The sequence below is a fragment of the Lissotriton helveticus genome, chromosome 10 (genome assembly GCF_964261635.1).
Source record: "Lissotriton helveticus chromosome 10, aLisHel1.1, whole genome shotgun sequence".
Taxonomy (NCBI): Eukaryota; Metazoa; Chordata; class Amphibia; order Caudata; family Salamandridae; genus Lissotriton; species Lissotriton helveticus.
In genome coordinates, this window is record NC_136071.1 from 1,038,809,256 (window position 1) to 1,038,830,965 (window position 21,710).

The 21,710-nt window shown below is 47.9% G+C and overlaps 1 protein-coding gene across 1 annotated transcript in view; it reads right to left on the bottom strand.

Moving 5' to 3' along the window:
- The window catches only part of NSUN6 (NOP2/Sun RNA methyltransferase 6), a 149,427-nt gene that overhangs the window by 13,309 nt on the left and 114,408 nt on the right, over positions 1 to 21,710 (bottom strand). Inside the window, exon 8 of the mRNA XM_078663744.1 lies at positions 11,664 to 11,808. Coding sequence (XP_078519870.1) covers positions 11,664 to 11,808 — 145 coding nt within the window. The remainder of the gene's footprint in view (positions 1 to 11,663; positions 11,809 to 21,710) is intronic.

A 21,710-nucleotide genomic window follows, 5' to 3' on the forward strand; every position in this document is an offset into this window, starting at 1 on the left:
TGCTGCTAATGATAAAACAAACAACACTTCTGAAAAAAGTGCAGAGAGAATCATCATGTTTGGTGGTGTACCAGGCCACAAACCTGTTCCAATGGCAGGCATTTAAAGTCTTAGTTGAGGGTCGCCTAGCTGCCACAATGACTTTGCAGGCTTCTACAGGAAGGTCTAAGTCTGTCAGCTGCTGCCGTTCAATCTCCATGCATGAAGGCAGAGCGTGATAAGGTTCAGGGGCAGGTTCCTGTTATTCCGCATTCTCAGTGGTGGCGAACTAATCTAACCAAGGTTCTCCCCAGTCACGGAAGACACCTTGCACCACCTCTGGAAGGAGACACCCTTTGTGATCCGCAAAGCATCAGTGGCTGAGTTCATCCACTCAGACATTCAAGGCCCACTAGATGTTTCATGAACTCTCGTTCCAGCCATGTCAAGAGACACATGGGCTCTTGACATCGGATCCACGACCCCACAGCACCCCGCTTATTGCAATACCACGTAGCGGTGGTGTTGTTTATGATCACCTGAATCAGCCTTGCTTTGATGAAAGGAAGAAAGGCTTTCAAGGCCAAACAAATCACTCAACTCCAAAAGGTTTATGTAGAGTCCTCCAGAGACCAACGTCCTCTGATCGCCACCTCAGCCAGATGGCTGTCTCCACTCAGGAGTGACGCATCTGTAACCATAGTCAGATCTGGTGGGGAAGGGAGAGCAGCCTACCGATGATCAAATTGCATTTCTTCAGCCACCACTGCAGATCTTTTGCAGTTCCCGCCGATATCTGGACCAGGTTTGAGAGATTCCCCATATGCTGTGCCCACTGGGACTTCAGGTTCCACTGCAGAGCAGGCATATGTGAGCGGGCATGTTGAACTAGACGGATGCGGGAAGCCCAGCAGCCTCAGAGTCAATCTTACTGAAATCCAGGATATCAGCTGAAACATTGGAATCATAGTCTGAATATCTTGGACTCTCTACTCCAGAGGACTGGCTTGAAACTGCAGTGTGTCCAAAAAGCTCCAATGAAAGGGTGCGCCTAAGAGTTAGTTGTGACTTTGGCACGTTGATAATGCAAACCAGAAAATGCAGGAAGTCCGTCATAGTCTGGAGGGGGTTGACAACTGCCTGGGGCAGCTACGCCTTCAACAGCCAGTCATCAAGGTAGGGGAAGACTGGAACTCCTGACTTTTGCAGATGGACTGCAACCACCGCCATCACCTTCATGAACATCTAAAAGAGGCGCTGTTAAGGCCAAAGGGAAGCACAGCGAACTTAAAGTGCTCATGGCCCACAGTGAACTGCAGGCAGTGTCTGGGGCCCAGCAGGATGGATATATGGAAACAAGCAACCCACAAGTCCAACGCTACAATCCATTTTCCATGGTCCAAGGCAGACAAGACCTGAGCCAACGTGAGCATTTTGAACTGCTCTTATTTCAGGAAGTAGTTGTAAGTGTGCAGGTCTAGAATAGGGGGTAGGCCTCCATCCTTCTTTGGCACCAGAAAGTAGCGGAATCTGTAATCACAATCTACTGCTGATGACTGGACCCTCTTTGGTCAAAAGAGACTGCACTTCCTGATGCAGCAGGGAGAGGTAGTCTTCCATCAGTCGGTCAGAGGATGGTGGCATAGTCGTTGGGGTTTCTGTGAAAGGGAGGGTGTAATTCTGCTGAACTATTTGGAGCACCCATTTGTACAAGGTTACGGGCTACGTGGTAGGTGGTGCTAAATCCTGCCACTGACCACTTTCCCATAATGGAGAGAGGAGTTTGGAGGCTGGGAGTTGGTGGAATGGGCAGATCGTTGGCCTTGGGTACCATGGGGAGTGTGGGAACTACGTCCATGGAAACAAAAGGATTGGGGAGCCTGTTGGCTGTGTGGGCTGGCCGGGAATAGACACAGTTGGTAGACACTGAAAGGGACGAAAAGGCAGGGTGGGGCTGAAGCAGGGCCATAGAGAGTTCCTGTGACTGAGCAGTGGCTATGCTGTCCTCAAAGTGCTTGATTCTGCGTTATCACCAAAAGTAAAGTGCTATTAATGCGCATGTCCATAAGGGATGCCTGTTAAAACCCCGAAAAGGCAGTAGGCTTCAACCAGGCGTGGCAACAGAGAGCCACTGATGAAGCAATTGCTCTACATACTGAGTCAGTTGTATGCAGTCCGCAGCAGATAGTGAACTTTATTGTATCATTGTTATCCGTGATAGCCTGCAACAGGATGACTCGGGCCTCCTCCAACACCATGGGCAGCACTTGGCCCGGTATTCCCACACAGTTTGGGACTTGGTTGCACAAGAGGCACACAGTGCTTGCTGACCACAGTGCAAGGCTGGTTGGAAGAGAACATCCTCTTGCCAAAGGTATCGAGCCTCTTGAATTCTCTATCCGGTGGTGTTTCGGGAATGCGTCTGGGCTGACTTTGGACCTGGAGGCCTGGATGAATAGGCTCTCGGGGGTGGGGTGCTGGGTAAGAATGGCTGGGTCCCAGGAGCGGGACAGTGGTGGTGGCAATTGTCCTGTGCATAGGAGCGCCTATGCATGGTTTGGCCCATGCCAAAGCAGGACATCTGTGAGGGTTTCAATAAAAGGAAGGAAAGGTTCTGTGAGAGGGACTCCTGGCTAAAGCACCTTGGTTAAGACGTTCGTCGTGACCGCCACCGATGACAGAGTAACGTACAGGATCTCAGCTGTCCTCCTCCCCACCATGGCAAATGAAGCCAATTCCTCCATATCCACACTAGAAGGAGAGACAAGGCCAGTGTCTGGGGAGGTGTCAGACCACTGCCATCCACCAGTTCCGTATATCAGCTATCCTTGGGCTTTCCATGAAGTCTGGATCACAATAAGGATCCTCAGATGCACACCAATTGTATTCCTTACAGGGCCTATCAGCTTAGGGTGAAGGGTTTTGACAGCCCCGGGAAATGGACCACTGGGACAGGCTCCAGATATGGTTATGGCCTCACAACCCGAGCAGATCTGAATCCAGCAACAGATCCAAAAGACCTGACTAGGGCCTCAAGGCAAACTCACTAGTGGGAATTTAGTGGAGGCACCTGCCAAACCTGTAGGGGGCGACTGTGCTACAGAGGGGTTGTCCCTCCTAAATAAAAGTGACATGGCCTCATCAAAGTCATACAGCTGGGCGGTGTCACTCTGGCCAATTCTGGGAGGCGTTGAGTGGACCCAGACTCAGCCTCCGTAGCCGGTGCATGGGGGAGGGGCTGGATTTGTGGCATTATTTCTGTGCCTTGTCAAAAGATTTGGATCAGCATGGCAAAGTTAAATAGTGATTTCAACAACTAGGACTTTTTGTGAGAATTACCGGACGACTGAGTGTGATCATGGCATTTGGGTATGGCTCAACACGTGGGTACAGGAGCTTCTTTGCAACTGGGAGCTGGAGCATGGCAGTGTTGACGTCGGTCGACAAAGATAATAATGAAGTGCGCTGAACGCCTTAAGGTTCATCACTCAATAGTCGTGGCTGGGTACAGGCACCAGAGGCAAACCAGGTGGGGGTCTGCCAAAGACATCTGTCTGACAGGAACCACAGTGTTTAAATCCCAAAGGTTTTTTAGGGGACATCCCTATTGCACACTGGGAGCTTAAGCTCAAAACAATTTCAACAAAAGTTCGAAAAAAACTGTCCCAAAAAAAGGATTCAGGTAGCTGTTTCCAGATCTGCGCTGATGGCGGAGAAAGAAAAGAAGTGATGTCAGCACGCTGAGGTGGCCCCTACATAGGCACCGCTCACATCACTTTCAATGGGGATGACGCAGAGCCTCTGTGCTATGTACGGCACATAGAGGTACTGCTCAAGATTTCCCGGATCCAGTCTAACATCGGAGGAATATTCTAAGGTAAGGAATCTTCGGCTAGATGTCACTATCAGATATGTGTTCTTGCATCTTTTGAAACTGGATTGTCAGGGTGCCGGTCTCCAAATATGAAGCAAAAGTACAAAGATGAGGGTTTTTGTTTACTGAAACTAGTACCTGTGCCCTATGACTATTTTAATTACAACCATGTGCATAACTTAATAAGGGAGAAAGCTTACAGTCATGAACTTGAATATAATGGAGGGTGGAGTGGATTATTATGAAGCAGATTTCAGTGACGGCACTTGCCAGTTTTTCCTCATCCAGTTCATGCTATTGATTTGTCCTCTCACCTGTCTCTTCATCCTGAAGGTGCACTATTTGATTTGCACATCTACTAACTCGAGGAGCCTTCTCCTCCTGTACATTTATCAGACCTCAGGTGCTACCTTCAGTGGTTATCACTGGCATTCTGTACACACAAAACAGCATGTGTTGTGACAGACTGACTGCCTCGAGTCTCACGCTAAGTATCTGTGAAGATCCTTGACAAAAGAGCTTCATGCAATATTTGTTGTTGCTGAAAGAAGTGACATTCTAAACAACATGTTCTTCTAATTTATTTATTTATTTTATAGTTTTATAGAGCGCAAACCAGACCCGTGAGGGTATCAGAGCACTTTACAGGATTAAGGGTGGTATACAAAGAGTTAGGAAGGGAGGGACCAATCGGGTAAAATAGGTAGAAAACATACCATAAACTCGCAGAAAGTGCTCCAACCATGAGTTCGGAATACTTATCAACATTTTCAGTTAAAATATTTCCTAGAAGGGTGATTTGGACCTACAGCCTACAGCAAACACACTTCTAAAAGGAAACATTTTGCAATATGCCAGCAACACTATTTAAAGTTAATTGATGGCTCGATTCCAACTGTGACAAGCGCCAAGAAACAAGGAAAATAGACCTCACTGTGGAATATATCCTATCTGGAGAGACGAGCAGAACATTTAAAATTATTGTATATTGTCTCTTCAAGGTTTACCCCATCACGAATTATATATGCTGTATATTTAGGAACAAGTTTCAAACATAAATGGCTGTCATTGTTCACTGCAATGTGATAATTAAGTCTGCTTGCATATATTCACGTTTTTCCGAATGGATTGAGCTTTCTTTCATGATCAGTGATCACATGCATTCTGAATTTCACGGGTCTATAAATGCAGGCATCAAGTATCAACTGAGGGACATTGGGGTTTAATTAGTTCCAAAGGAAAAGTGTGTGTGTGTATAGTAGTTAACATTAAGTTTTTTAAGGAAATCTTGTTATTACAACTTACCACAAAAGATTACTGCCTAGCCACACTAAAAAACAAGGTGCTGAGTCCAGGAGCCAGAGTTGATCGAGCACTTATTTCTTTTTTTTTTTTTTTTTAAAAACCTTTATTGAGAAACAGGTATAAGTACAAGCGCAGGCCTACAACCACAAGGGCCGGCCGCAAAATCAGGAGAGTCAAAAGGGAACAACATCAATGTGTACGGTAGGATGAATACAGGATAGACGTGTAATGAAATCGTTACACAGTAAGCGCCAGGATAAGAAAGGTTTCATTTTATGATATATGAGGAGGCAGAAGCCATATCTACCCATGTGTCATGCAACATACTCAGAAAAAGAGGGGGGGGACGAGAGGGATGCAGCCCCCTACGCAATCAAATAACCACAGAGGAGCAAAGCCCAGATACATCCAATGCCCATCAAAGGTTCAAAAATAAAGGACAAATCGTAGCAAACAAGTAAATGGGTCACCGCATAGACCGCCCTCCCGCCCCGAAAAAGGAGAAAGTGCAGACACTTACGAAACGAAGGAGAAAGAACAAAGGGACATAGCCCACCCCCTAGAAAGAAAGCAAAGAAGGGACCATAGAAGAAAACAAACTAAAATAACAAACACCCCCCCCCACCCTACATCACTGTAATGGCTATGGCCTATCCCACTAAACAGCGTGCCTGTCGCCCAGAGTCACCCGAAATATAGAAGAAATAGAAAGGGAATAATAACGAAGGGAAAAAAGAGAAAGGGATAAAAGGAGAGGAAAAAGAGGGAAGAGAAGGAGAGGAGAGAAGAGAGGAGGGGAGCCAGCGATCGAAATACAGAACACCACCCCACCCGCAATAACGGATCACTAGTCGAGGTCAAAAAAGGGATACTGAGAAAAGCCTACATAAAGGATGAAGACAGGAACTGTCCAAATGATGAGGCACGGAGATGCCAATTAACAAAACAAAAGGCCCGCAGGCACCCAGGCACGATCACCCCTGTCCACTTCTATGAAAAGCAGAGCTGCCAGACCCCGCCACGGCCAGGAAACAGCTTGATACAGTGGGTCCATACCAGTCAGGGAAAGCAAGTGGGATCTTCACGGAACACCGTCTCGGCGAACAAAAAGCCGCCAGGAAAACTCGGCAGCAGTCAGAATGCAAAAGTAACCCAAAGATCCACGTGGTCAAGCACAAAGTCCTGGCTGTCCAGCACAAAGCAAAGAAATCAGGATGTAGGAAATACTGCTGCATCGGCACCGGGTCCACTTGATCCCATGGAATCGAACACCCAGCCGGACATCCCAGCACAGCAGCTGGAGAAGTCTCAACAATACCAACTCGGGGAGACGACACCGCGTCACAAAATGGCTGAACAACCATGGCGGCGATCCGCAACTCCAAGTCCCGGCAGTGCAAGGACAGGTCGATCCGCAGAGCACCCAGGGCGAACAAGACAGCACTCCGTGTAGGGGCCGCCCGAATCAAACGAGGTCTGGGGAGAGCAAATGCCGCAACGTCCCTGTCTCCAGGAGGAAGACACTCCGAGGGGCCATCCGCCATCTTGTGCATATCGCCCGCCGCCATTGTCGCATCCGCCTCCAAGCCCACCAGGAGTGCCGGAGGCCCCAGGACACACACAGCCGATCCGCGGCGGATGGCGCTCGGCGGAGAAAGGAGAGTCACCAGAAGAACGGGCGTGCTCCCCACAACACTCGGGGGAGCCCTGCACCGGATCCCAGGCGGGACAATCAACAGGAGTGGGCTTCTCACCCGAGGGGTGCCGGACAACGCGGCTTCTCTTCTTCGGGCCGGCAGGCAATCAGGCATGCGGGGTGGCCCACCATCGGGGGTGGGTCCGCTCCGGCGCTTCCGGCTCGCGGCTCTCAGGCTCCCACCACCGGGTCTCTTCAGCGGTTCCGGGCCGCCGGCACTCCGAACACCTCCGGGCAGACACAGCACTCGAGGCCCCGGCGTCAGGGCCGGGAAGGCCAGCAAGGTTACAAGGGCAGAACGCAGAAACCACTGCACGCCAGAGCCCCGGAAGAAGACGGTGAGTGAAGGCTCTTCCCAGGTAACCAAATTCGGAACACCCCGATCAGGATTAAAGACAGGATAGGCGGCGGGGAGGAAGGGATCTCGGAGCGAGGCGTTTATGCGACTGTTCCGATCGCCATCTTGGCTCCTCCGAGCACTTATTTCTTGGTCAACATTTAATCAGCTAATCATACTGCTTTATAAGTGACTTCCAAAGTGGTCCACGCTTGGTTCGTAAAATCTTGATGCCCTCACAACTAGACGGACTAGCATCACAAACAGAGGTTGTCACTTCCAACTCCAGCCAAAAGACACAACCCCAATCACCAAATAGCATGCATAGTAGTTTCAAATGATCCACCCAAGCATTTTTCGAGGTTGATCAGTTTTATCACAAATATCGTGGTGGCCTTTATTTGGATAGCCTGCAGTAAAAGGTATCAAAGGTCACAATCATTTTCTGTATATATTGATCCCACATGAGATGTGTATTGGAATCTGAAATTTCAATTAGAGTTGGCTTCTAACCATAAATGGGGTATCTGTCTTAAACTGTATCAAAAATACAATACTCGGCACCCAGTATCTCTAGGGACCTGGGTATATGTTTTACACCAAACATTGGTACTCCCGCAGGAAGCTCAAAACCTATGCTTCCTAGACAACAGTAGAATGCAATCTGGTCAGTGATTCTGAAAACCAGTTGTTTAATGGTTGTACATATTTCTATATATATATATATATATATATACACATATATACATATATTAACAGTATCACAAGTAGGTGCTCCAAACTAACATTTTCATACAACTTTATTGATGTCTCTAAGCATTCTAAATAAAATGGGATTTTGTTATTACAATTAATGATACTGAATGTTAGTTAACTTTGCAGGAATTAGAGTCTGTTATCTGCTGGCCATTGCAGAAATCAGTGGCACACATACGATTCACTGAGCTGTCATTCTAGCAAATAACACTGGAATTGCAAGTAAAATGATAATCAGGTGAATGAAAGCAAAATCTGACAGCAAATGCTTTTAGGGCCTTACGTTATCAACGGTTAATCATTGATAGGTTACTGACACCTCAAAGGAGGTTGGGACCCATTCCCCTTTGTGATTGTTGTACAAACATTTGTAAGATTAGGCGGTAATCCATGGGAGTTTTTGCAACTTTTCTTTATATCTAAAAAAAAAAACAACGCATCCCGTTTTCTTTTAAGGAAATACGGGCAGTATTCAAAAACCCAATTTTTTTTTTTTTAAATTGCTTTATTTAAACGCATTCAGAGACATAGCGGACAGCTCACCCCAGCAGGCCACCATCCCTAGGATAGCAGTTATTTTTAGCGAGTTGCAATTTACGACTTGCCTCATGAATATTAGCGAGAAAGGTAAAATTGAGACTGACTTCCAATTCGAATTTTGTAAATCAAAATATTTGAATAGATGTTGGTTTGCAAAAAAACAATGAATTTTTAGGGCTCGCTGGTAAACTGCATCCGAAGGATGCGTGTCCAGTTGGAGACGTATAGTTGCCTGTCTCGGGGGAAGGAAGGACAAGAGGGTGCCACACGCTTCTCTTGTCCTGGATTTCACTGCGTGCACGCGCTTTTCCTTCAGCATGTTTCTTTGTCTGTGTGAGCGTGCTTTCGGTTTCATTTCTTAGAACGCAATCGCTTTCGTTCATTGCTTTTGCTTTTTAGGCTTTAATGAAGTACTCATTTTATTATATGGGCATTTTTATATAGCACAGACTTTGCACGAATGCGTCATTAGGCATTTTTATATAGCCCACCCGCGAGGCAAGATTGGCCCTTTGGCCGAAGGTGAGCCGCTGCGCAAAGTGCCCCGCAACGCCAAACATTAGTGAACTGAAGCGGAGCCCACCCGCAGTGACGTACCACCGTTGTGGCCCATGGCCGATATGAAGCGACACCCCCTATGACTGTGAATAGAGCAGGACCAGCGGAGCCTACCCGCGGCCTGCCTGAAGAGTCCCGGTCCCCGCCGCGTGTGTGAATGGAGGCGGCGGGGTGATTAGTCTCCGGAGAAGCGCCCGCAGCGTGTGAAGAGCTGCGGGCACCGAGAAATGTACAAGCGGAGCCCACCCGCAATCAGCACACCCTCCCCCCCCCTCTCCGCGCAGCACAGGGTAGGGAACCTGCCGCGGGTAGGGGGCAACGCGGAAAAGCAGCGAGGGACCCTGGGACAGATGCCAGCACCTCCCCCCTGCGTGGCTGGCGACGCGAGAAGACAGTGGCATCAGTGAAGCACCCCAGTCGGTTGGTGCACAAGCGTGATGAATCAGTGTCCGGCAGGCAGCCGGTGAAAGCAGCATCAGCCCCTCCCCGCCTACAGGGAAAAGAGACATTGAGCAGGGAGCCTGCTACGAGAGTTAGAGTAAACCGAGCGACAGTGTGCGCCCAGCGCTGCCCTATTAAAAGTGAAAGGACTTACCTAGCGGAGGCGCTGCGGCATCAAGGGAAGCGCATTCGCGGCAGGATTGCCCCCAGCGAGGAGGCCGAGACAAACATGGTGAGAGGGTTCACCGCGGAGCGATGGTGGCAGGGCCCCTGAAAGCTGGAGGGCAAGGCATGAGATGCCTGTGGCAGTCTATGCCCCCAACCGGCAGAGACCCGGGAGCACGGCACGATCCGATCGGCCAGTGCACATTAACTGCACACGAAGCACGCAGCATGAAGTGAGCTGCCGGGCCGCTTCAGGTACTGCACCCGCCAACCGGGGAAAGTGAAAATAAAAGGTGACAACGCACAGCAGCTCGGTGGTAGCTGCTGCACGTGGAAGTTGAGGGAAAGATAAGTGGAGGCACTGCAGTGTCCCCGACCCTGGACATTAAGGCAACTAAAGGACAGCTGCCACCCAGAGAATCAATGACTGCAGAGCACAGTGAATACTGCCAAGCATGAGGATGAACGCACGGTAACACTGCCATGATAGAGTGGTGTCAAGTCACAACACTGCGAAGGAGAAAGCGGCGAAACGCAAGGAGACACCAGGACAGTACAGCACTACGAAGCGACGGCGCCCCCCGCAGGCTCACACGCCCCCCTTCAACAGTAGCAGAGTTTCACCAGGCATTTACGCGTCAGCAGTCATCGGCAGGCACAGGCGGCACACGCCGAGCTCGCCCCAGACAGCAGCTGGGGGGCCGCGCCGACCCGACCCGCCGGAGCATGGCGAAGAGAAGCTCCCTCACCATCCGGATCGTGGAGGGGAAGAACCTGCCCGCCAAGGACATGTGAGTACGAGGCCGAGGGGGCCCAGGTCATGACATGTACCTGCGATGGGTGTGTGAGTGCAAGGTGGCAAGAATACACCCAGCGGGCATGTGAGTAAAGCCAGTGGTGCCTGTGAGTACAAGGGGCGTGTCAGTGCAGCTAGACGGGCATAGGAATTCAGCCAGAAGGCCGTATGGGTACAACCAAAGGGGCGTGTGAGTATAAGGGGCATGTGAGTACAGCCGGAGAGGTGTGTGAGTATCCCAGGTGCGTGTGAGTACAAGGTGCGTGTCAGGGCAACTAGACGGGATATGAATACAGCCAGAAGGGCGTGTGGGTACCACAAAAGGGGGCGTGTGGGTACCATCAAAGGGGCGTGTGAGTACCAAAAAAGGGGCGTATGAGTATAAGGGACTTGTGAGTACAGCCAGAGGGGCATGTGAGTACAATGGGGATACTGGCATGTGAGTATAAGGGGCATGTGTGTACAGCCGGAGAGGTGTGTGAGTATCCCAGGGGTGCATGTGAGTACAACCGGCATAGGTGTGTGTGAGTACATGGGCTGAAATGACTACAGCCGGAGGGGCGTGCGAGTAAAAGGGGCATGCCATGCCAGCTAGGAAGCTTGTGAGTACACCCAGAACTGCATGTGAGTACAGCCAGAGGTACATGTGAGTGTACACGCAGGGTGCCTGTGAGTACAAGGGGGCATATGAGTACAGCCAGAGGGGTGTGTGAGTACAAAGGGGCATTTCAATACAGCTAGAGGGAGGGGCGTGTGAGTACGTTCGGGGGGGGGGTACCCCTATTTTTCTTATTAAAGGGAAACTTGCGTCACTCACTGCTGTCTGTGCTGTAGTAGTGCGCCCCGCGTGTGAGGAGGATTGCAAAGCAGCTGTGCTGTAGATGTTGTGTATGGAGGACACATACACCCTTGTGTATGACTTGCATTGTGATTCCATTCACATAGCGCTACTTGCCCATGACAATGCCTTTTATTTATGTTTTAAAAGCAAAAACATAAATAAAAGGCATTGCCATTTACAATGCCAATAGCTCTAACTTTAATAATGCGAGACCTATTGCATTGCAAATGCTTGTTTAAAAGGCAGTGAGAAAACTGCAACCGTTTTTACTGAATGCATAGTACAAAAATAAGGCCCCAAGATATCTCATTTTATCACAGTATCTGGACATGCGTCCCATGGAGCATTTCCCACCAAAAAATGCATATACATTACCTGTAGAGTCACTCAAATTCTCTGATGCAAGTGCCTTCGTCCCATTGTAGCAGAATGCTTTAATTGATTTTAATTTTAATATTGCAGCATTGTGCTTAATTTTGTCTACTTTGTTTGCAATCTTATCCATGGCAATTATTTCTCCCTGGAAATATAAAGATATAGCACAGTTAAATGTATTCGCCAACTTCTGTAAATTACACATATGCTTTCCAATGTCGGCATGAGAATAGTTGGAAATTTAATTTAATTTAAATGAGAGTTCTAATTTATGATAGCTTTCTATGAAACACAAACTAAGCGCAAGAGAGTCATAAAAAAGTCCAAAACAAAACACAAATCACCAAATAAAAGTAGCAAGTATTAGGATACATCTTAAAAATATCCTCTGAACAAATCTGGGGAAAAAGTGCCATTAAAAAAGAGAATAGATTTTTTTATAGTGTTTCAAACTGCATCATTGAAAGTAACAGGTATTATTATTATTAGCCTATTTAATGCTACAACTTTTACGGATCATAGCATTAGGCAAGGCTTGCTAGGATTCGAACTCAGACTTCCTCATTACAGCAGATGAGGCTGAGCCATCTTGGCAGATAAAACTAATACAAGTCAGAAAACAGCCTTCACAGCTAGGATCTCCCCCATGCTAAGCCTTTTTTTTGGTATTTGTTGTAGTTCGCGCTTAGTCCCCTGTAACTTTTTGAAAACATGAGATATCCACGCCAAATGTGCATCCTTTTCTTCCAACATTATGGGGATTCTAAAGGTAACCAGGGTTTGTGGAATCCCATGGAGGGGACCCAGAAATCAGCCAAATTTGTTTGGTATGATACCATCTTGTAGTAGTTCCACTTCTAGGCCTACTTTGGTTCTCCTTTGGTTGCTTGTATGAGCAGCTTTAGGCTTCCTTAGCTTCGCACAGCTACACATAACACATTTGCTTTTGTGACTTGATATTATTTTGGAAATATGGTGTGCATATTATTTGTTATTGAGGGGCACATGCATAAAGCATTTAACAGGTCGCAAAGGGGCCAAATCGCAGAATCAGGCCGTTTGCGACCAGTAAAATGCGATGCATCAAGCACAAATGCATTTGCAAAACAGGTAATTGCAATTTTTTTTGATTACCTAGTTTGCGAATGCAGTTAGGGAATCGCAAATTGCAATTCCCTAATTGTGATGCATTGTGCATTGACAAATTGCGTTTTCGCAATTTGGAATCGCAAATTACCATCAACTTCAAGTTGATGGTAATTTGCAATTCCTTTGAAAAATGCACAAAAATGCATTTTTCAAAGTGCAATGTGGTGCATACACATGCCCTTAGGGAATATGTGTGCACCATATGTGCATACTTACCTTTGTTGGGGGGTGCATCAGGGTGGCCTTTTGGCCACCTTGCACCCTTGAAATTGCATGGGCAATTTTCGATTACCTATTTGGTAATCGCAAATTGTGAATGCTGTCCCATTCATTCCTATGAGCCTCTGGGCCCATAGGAACGAATGGGAAGGGATTCCTTAATTGTGAATCGCAATTTGCGAATCGCAATTGAGGAATATGTAGGAATCGCTTTTATTTTAGTGAAACCTACATGCATAAGGAATTGCGATTCCTTAGTGATTCCTTAAGAATCGCTATTAAGTAATCACTTCCTTAGCTTGATGCATGTGGCCCTTAGTGACTTTTCTTTGAATTCAGTCTGAACATTTCGTACAAGGTCAAACAACATTGTGTACTGTTTTCTTGTCCCCGTTCAGCAACATCTCCTAACGCTTTTAGACACAAAACAGTAGCACATCCGCAGTTTCTAACACAATAGTACTTATCATATAAACTGTGTCTCAGCCACTTGGAGAGCAGACAGGAGAATTCCAGCAGAGAAATCAGTCCTGCAACGGAGGCAGCAAGCAGCCTTGCTTAAACTGACTTTACACATATGATGCGGACTACCTAACACACACCAGGCATGGGGTCCAGTGCTAATCCCAGAGATCACTAATATATCCCTATGCTCACATAGCAAGGGTAGGCTTTGTTAGATATATTAGTTGTCATGGTTGGGTTGTTCATCATTTACAGCCTGCTAGTAATGTTGATGACTTTGCTTAGTTGTATCTGTTTACTAATCACAGCAAACCAGCTTTAAAATAGACTACACTAGTTTCAATAAATATATTGTAAACTTCATTTGTGTCTTTCTTCTGTTTACTATGGACATGCACGAGTCAGAACGAAAGGTGATAATCTGTTTCAACGGTTCCCTTGGGGACTAGAGGTCCATATTCTAGGTTCGCCAAAATCACATGACATTCTGGAAAGGTTAGGAGTGCACGTGAGGCACTGTGAGCTAGTCGGATTTGGGCCTAGAGGTACTGATGTTTTAGAGAGACTCAGTTGCTACATTCCGATGTCTTGGTCTCCCAAGGCACAGTTCTGTTTCCAAACAAAAAACCCTGCAACAATCTCGTAATTATTTTTTATAAAGCTTAAGAAAAATCACAATAAGGTGGCTGCTAAGCATGGGCGTAAAATCCGCTCCGCTCGCGTATTTGTCGGATTTTCGGCAAATCCGCAATCCGCGAACGCTCGCGAATTTGTCGAAAATCCGTGAATCCGCTCGCGGCGGATTTTTTGCTTGGTTGCGGCGCGCGGCGTGGTGCACGGCGTTCACTTTCCGTCATTTAGCGTTTGCCGAGTTGTTTTTCTTTGCGAGTGACGCGCCATTTTAGATCTTGCTGCGTGTTCCCGCGGGAGTTTGGCGCCCGCGAATACGTACTCGCGGCTTGCCACCTTGCACAGCACACCTCGCGAGAGTTCGCAATTGCGAACACGTAGTTGCGGCGGAAAGGAACAATCTCGCACTTGCGAAATAGAGATTTTGCAATTTCGCACAAGAAAATCACCAGCAAACAGGATAAACCTTCAGAAAATTATGATTTTTATCAGAATCACTCCTCAGGTTGACATTTGCATGGCCTTTTTTTTGCAAGGAGTGCCTTTTGTTGGGGGTGGGGGGAGGAAGGAAGTGCCCCACAGTCTCCAACTTCCTGTTCCTGTCCAGCAGGCTCCTCCCAGTGCTTTGTCCATCTCCTGGTCACTTTCATTTGGATCTGGAGCTGGAAGGATTACTTTTTGTGGGTGCTGCTGGATATTTGGATTTGAGGCCTTTTTGACTGTCTTTGGAGCACTTTTGGATTAGAAATCAACTTTCACAAGTAAGTTTGTTTGGGGCATTACAGTTGCTGCAAGTAAAATTTTGGAACTTTTTCAGAACATTAAATAAATTATATTGTGGGTAGCCACAGTATCCAGTAGGACCAGGGTTGGTTAGGGGTGCATGATACAACTGTTTTGTTGAATTTAAACACCATTTAGGCCATGGATGGGCTGGGATTGTGCTGATTTTTGTCCTTTTTTTGGGCCTGCTGGTGGGGCCCTTTGCCCAGGGGTGGTGAGTGTTGCATGGGCCTAGTCTTTCTGTGGGGTGTCTTCTTAAATTTAAACATAATTGAGGCCATGGATGGGCTGGGATTGTGCTTATTTTATTGTTTTTTGTCGTTTTTGGGGGGCTGCTGGTGTGGCCTTTTGCCCAGGGGTGGTGGTGCATGGACTGAGTGTGCCTGTGGTGTGGTCTCACTCTCTTTAATGTAAACATCATGGATGGCATTGGATTGTGGTGATTTCTGGCTGTTTTTCTGTTTTTTGGGGGTGTACTGTTGATGTGGACTGGCCATGTGGGTGGTGGTGGTGGCCATCTTGAGTGCTGGCTGGTACAGGCAACATGTGCCTGGGGTGTAAGGGGCCATTTTGAGGAGAGGCAGTGTCTGAGGCCTGCACTTATTTTGCCTACTTTTCATCCATTATGCCCAGGGGTAGTGAGTGTTGCATGGGCCTAGTGTTTCTGAGGGGTGTCTTCTTGAATTTAAACACCATTGAGGCCATGGATGGGCTGGGATTGTGCTGATTTTATTGTTTTTGTCGTTTTTTTGGGCCTGCTGGTGGGGCCCTTTGCCCAGGGGTGGTGAGTGTTGCATGGGCCTAGTCTTTCTGTGGGGTGTCTTCTTGAATTTAAACATAATAGAGGCCATGGATGGGCTGGGATTGTGCTTATTTTATTGTTTTTTGTCGTTTTTGGGGGGCTGCTGGTGTGGCCTTTTGCCCAGGGGTGGTGGGTGGTGCATGGACTGAGTGTGCCTGTGGTGTGGTCTCACTCTCTTTAATGTAAACATCATGGATGGCATTGGATTGTGGTGATTTCTGGCTGTTTTTCTGTTTTTTGGGGGTGTACTGTTGATGTGGACTGGTCATGTGGGTGGTGGTGGTGGCCATCTTGAGTGCTGGCTGCTACAGGCAACATGTGCTTGGGGTGTAAGGGGCCATTTTGAGGAGAGGCAGTGTCTGAGGCCTGCACTTATTTTGCCTACTTTTCATCCATTATGCCCAGGGGTAGTGAGTGTTGCATGGGCCTAGTGTGTTTCTGAGGGGTGTCTTCTTGAATTTAAACACCATTGAGGCCATGGATGGGCTGGGATTGTGCTGATTTTATTGTTTTTTGTCGTTTTTTTGGGCCTGCTGGTGGGGCCCTTTGCCCAGGGGTGGTGAGTGTTGCATGGGCCTAGTCTTTCTGTGGGGTGTCTTCTTGAATTTAAACATAATAGAGGCCATGGATGGGCTGGGATTGTGCTTATTTTATTGTTTTTTGTCGTTTTTGGGGGGCTGCTGGTGTGGCCTTTTGCCCAGGGGTGGTGGTGCATGGACTGAGTGTGCCTGTGGTGTGGTCTCACTCTCTTTAATGTAAACATCATGGATGGCATTGGATTGTGGTGATTTCTGGCTGTTTTTCTGTTTTTTGGGGGTGTACTGTTGATGTGGACTGGTCATGTGGGTGGTGGTGGTGGCCATCTTGAGTGCTGGCTGCTACAGGCAACATGTGCTTGGGGTGTAAGAAGGGGCCATTTTGAGGAGAGGCAGTGTCTGAGGCCTGCACTTATTTTGCCTACTTTTCATCCATTATGCCCAGGGGTAGTGAGTGTTGCATGGGCCTAGTGTTTCTGAGGGGTGTCTTCTTGAATTTAAACACCATTGAGGCCATGGATGGGCTGGGATTGTGCTGATTTTATTGTTTTTTGTCGTTTTTTTGGGCCTGCTGGTGGGGCCCTTTGCCCAGGGGTGGTGAGTGTTGCATGGGCCTAGTCTTTCTGTGGGGTGTCTTCTTGAATTTAAACATAATTGAGGCCATGGATGGGCTGGGATTGGGCTTATTTTATTGTTTTTTGTCATTTTTGGGGGGCTGCTGGTGTGGCCTTTTGCCCAGGGGTGGTGGGTGGTGCATGGACTGAGTGTGCCTGTGGTGTGGTCTCACTCTCTTTAATGTAAACATCATGGATGGCGTTGGATTGTGGTGATTTCTGGCTGTTTTTCTGTTTTTTGGGGGTGTACTGTTGATGTGGACTGGCCATGTGGGTGGTGGTGGTGGCCATCTTGAGTGCTGGCTGGTACAGGCAACATGTGCCTGGGGTGTAAGGGGCCATTTTGAGGAGAGGCAGTGTCTGAGGCCTGCACTTATTTTGCCTACTTTTCATCCATTATGCCCAGGGGTAGTGAGTGTTGCATGGGCCTAGTGTTTCTGAGGGGTGTCTTCTTGAATTTAAACACCATTGAGGCCATGGATGGGCTGGGATTGTGCTGATTTTATTGTTTTTTGTCGTTTTTTTGGGCCTGCTGGTGGGGCCCTTTGCCCAGGGGTGGTGAGTGTTGCATGGGCCTAGTCTTTCTGTGGGGTGTCTTCTTGAATTTAAACATAATTGAGGCCATGGATGGGCTGGGATTGGGCTTATTTTATTGTTTTTTGTCGTTTTTGGGGGGCTGCTGGTGTGGCCTTTTGCCCAGGGGTGGTGGGTGGTGCATGGACTGAGTGTGCCTGTGGTGTGGTCTCACTCTCTTTAATGTAAACATCATGGATGGCGTTGGATTGTGGTGATTTCTGGCTGTTTTTCTGTTTTTTGGGGGTGTACTGTTGATGTGGACTGGCCATGTGGGTGGTGGTGGTGGCCATCTTGAGTGCTGGCTGGTACAGGCAACATGTGCCTGGGGTGTAAGGGGCCATTTTGAGGAGAGGCAGTGTCTGAGGCCTGCACTTATTTTGCCTACTTTTCATCCATTATGCCCAGGGGTAGTGAGTGTTGCATACTTGCATGTCCGTAGTCTTTCTGTGGGGTGTCTTCAATGTAAACATCAAGGATGGCATGGGATTGTGCTCATTTTTCTGTGTTTTGTCGAATTTTTGGGGTGTATAACTGAACTGATGTTCCTCTGTCTTCCATTGCTTTTAGGTGCACAAGAAGACTCAAGAGAACCACCAGTGCCAGGAAGAAGTCCTGCAGCGGTGTGTGCAGCATAACGTCACGCGACGTCACGTCTGGACATAGAACCCTCTGCAACTCGTGCAACTGCTGCCTGCTGACCTGCTCTGAAGAGGATGGCCCCAAAAAAAGTAACCCGTAGCTCCTCTAGCAAGAAAGGTGCCAGTAAGGAGCAGAAGAAGCAAGTTACCAAGGAGACTGGTGTGCCGCCCGCCCCTTTTTTTGGGAGTAAAAAAAAAAGTATGCCTGCAGCAGCGGGATCTGCTGGGAACAAGCTGGCAGCACCCCCCCCGCTCCATTGGGCTCAGTGCCACCACCACCACCACGCCAACTTAAGTCCAAGCCCTTGAGTGCTGCAGAGGCAGCCAGTATAGTTCTTCAATCACCATCGACCAGTGATGTTGGCTCATCGCAAGAAAGAAGCAGCAATGTCCCTAAATCAACACAGGTTGTTGTAGCTCATCTGACGAGTGTTGAACAACCACAGCCGCAACAACAATCACATGTGCAAGTACAAGCCCAAGTACATGTGGAAGGAGAGGCAGCGCAAGGAGATGCGCAAGCAGAGGTGCATGGAGGGTCACAAGTGCCCACAATAGTTGTTCCTCCCGAAGTAGGGGCACATCAGGAAATCGACAATCAAGGCGAGGTATCATTTGAGGAAGCCACTCCTCCTGATGATCCTTCATTGTCTTCCACAACCCTAGCAAGGAAGAGATCAAGGGTGGTGTCTACATCCTCTTCAAGCACACCTCCTTCTGATGATACGGATCAAACTTGGGAACCAGCACCACAGCCGTCTGAGAGTGAGGCACACCATGATCCAACAAAGGTACTTAAGCGTAAAAGGAAGCTCGTCCAAAGTCTCAGACTTATGGAGTGTGATGAGGCTCAACAAGAAGTGGCGGATACTGCTGCTGATGAAGACTCTGCCAACGACGACCCAGTCATCATAAAGGTCACTGCAGCCCCAGCGGGCATGCAGCAAACAGACATTTTGACCCTAGCCCGAAGAGCTGCTGCGCGTGATGATGATGATGATGATGATGTTGTCGATGAGGAGGCAGTGGAAACACCACAATCATTGGAGTTAAGTAGTACACCAACTCGTCCCGCTTCCATATTTCTTTCTGGCAAGAAGAGACCTCCGTCAACCTCGACCTTAATTAGTGGCGGTGAAAGTGGAAAACGTACAAAAGTTGGGCAATCCAGATCCTCCACTTCATCTGGCATTAGCTTCATGACCACCACCACCAGTATCGCCGCCTCCTCCAGGTCCCACAGACACTTCAAGTCCCCAGTTTGGGACTTCTTTACTGTTTGTCCCAAAAATCCAAAGTTTGCCATTTGTACCCTTTGTAAGCTTGCAGTTAGTCGTGGTAAGTCAGGTACCAACTATGGTACCGGCGGCCAGAGTGGTCATCTTGAGAGAAAGCACGCTGTCAAATGGTTTGCGCACCTAGCTGCGATCAAGAAAGGCCAAAATCAAGGAAACGTTGATGTTTCATCTGATGTTGACGAGCAGGAAGAAGACGTGTCAAACACTTCCCTTACACCCAGTACCCCTGTCAGCAGCACACCCAATGTGAGGCACACTAAGAGTGTTGGAGCGAGTGAGACACCAACGCACAAAAGTTCACCAGCGAGCAAAATTGGGTCAACGAAGTCATTATCAGCCCGTAAATGCTTGGTCCAGGGCAACATTAGAACAATGCTTACTTCAGACGTGCCATATGAACGCAACCACCCACTGACGCGTCTGTATAACACTAAGCTGGCTAAAATGCTAGCTGTGGACCTTCTACCTTTTTCTTTTGTAGAAGCGGTAGGTTTTCTTGAATTAGTTGCAACGCTCTGCCCTAAATGGAAGGTTCCGAGCCGGTTCTATTTTGCCAGAGTTGCGGTTCCAGCACTACATGAAGATGTGCTGCAGGCGATTGGGGCAGCTTTGCAGAAGAGTGCTGTTCACACAATACATCTGACAACAGACATGTGGACCAGTGGCCCAGGCGATGATTACATGTGCATCACTGCACACTGGGTCTCTTTTTCAGGTGTTAAAGCAAAGCTAAACGCAGGTGTTGACCCGGACCAAGTTTTCAAAGCTGCTCGGAAACATGCAACACTAGCCATGTTTGGCTTGGAGAAAAGTCACACAGCAGAAAACCTTTTGGAAGAGTTTGACAAAAAGGTCTTGACAATGCTATCCCCCCTAAAACGCAAGATTGGTTATGTTTCCACGGATAATGGCGCCAATGTAGTTAAGGCCATGTTCATTGGTGACCATGTTAGAGTGCCGTGTTTGGCGCACTGTATCAACCTGGTAGTTCAAAAATTCTTGAGTGATAAAGAGAGTCCAGCGTTCGAGGTAATGGCCACCTGCCGCAAAATGTGCAACCATTTCAGCCATTCTTTTAAGGCCCGGAAGCATCTGCGGAGACTGCTACTTCAACGTGGAATGCCAGTGAAAGCACTCATCCAGGAGGTGGCAACACGTTGGAACTCAACCTTCTACATGCTTGAGCGTCTGTATGAGCAGTATACGGTACTCGATCACTATTTCTTGACAGAGGCTACATCTCAGAAGGAGGACCTGCGGATGAGTAAGGCGCAATGGGCCATAGTTAAAAGCCTGACAGACATGCTTCGTCCTTTTGAGTTCTTCACGCGTGCAGTCAGCCAGGAGGACTGTAATTTGGGAAAAGCTATCCCATTGTTGTGCATACTGGAGCACCAACTGATGGCGGTTTCTTCTGAGTTTGAAAAAGATGAAAAAAAAAAAAACCATTTCATTTTGTCTGAGAAATTATTACATCGCCTACGTGGTGATGAACGTCTTCAAAACATCAACTCAGATCAGCATTACATTTGTGCTACTATTCTGGATCCACGCTACAAAAAGGCGCTGGCAGACAACGCATTCTTTCCTTTCGCTGATGCAGATGTTCAAAAGTACAAACATTGGTTAGCCTGGTCAGCCAAGAGGTTTGAAAAAGAACGGCAGGTTATTGAAGGAGAAGCCAGTACATCAGCATCAGCATCAGCAGGCCATCCGCAGTCACAAGAATCCACTTCTGCACCTGTGGCTGGGGCACAAGTGACCTCTCAGCCGTTAAAGACACCGGCAACTGGATCATCTGCACCACACACAATGACAACACTAACAGTGGCTGGGGAGGAGGATTGGCTAAGTTTGATGGGGTATGGTTCTCGAAAAAATGTCACAGGCACAGCAAAAAGTAAGCAAAGTGGAGGAACAGTTGATGACCTTGAGTCGATGGTGCAGGACTATCTGAATGACTCAACAGAGGTCTTCCTTAATGATGAGCCATTGCAGTATTGGCATGGCAAAAAACAATTGTGGCCACAGCTCTTCAACCTGGCTATAAACTATTTGTCTTGCCCACTCGCAAGTGTGTCTTCTGAACGTGTTTTCAGTGCTGCTGGTGGCATTGTAACTCCCAAACGGAGCCGCCTCTCGCCCAAAAATGTGGAGCGGCTGACAATGATCAAGATGAATCAGCACCTCATACCACCAGATTACAAAGTACGAGAAAGCACGCCGCATGAAGACGAGGAGGACAGCAACGTAGATGAGGGGATTTTTTCTCTGTTCGGTGCCACTGACCTCATCCAGCCTGAATTCGCAGAGTATGATGACGAAATCTTGTTCTTA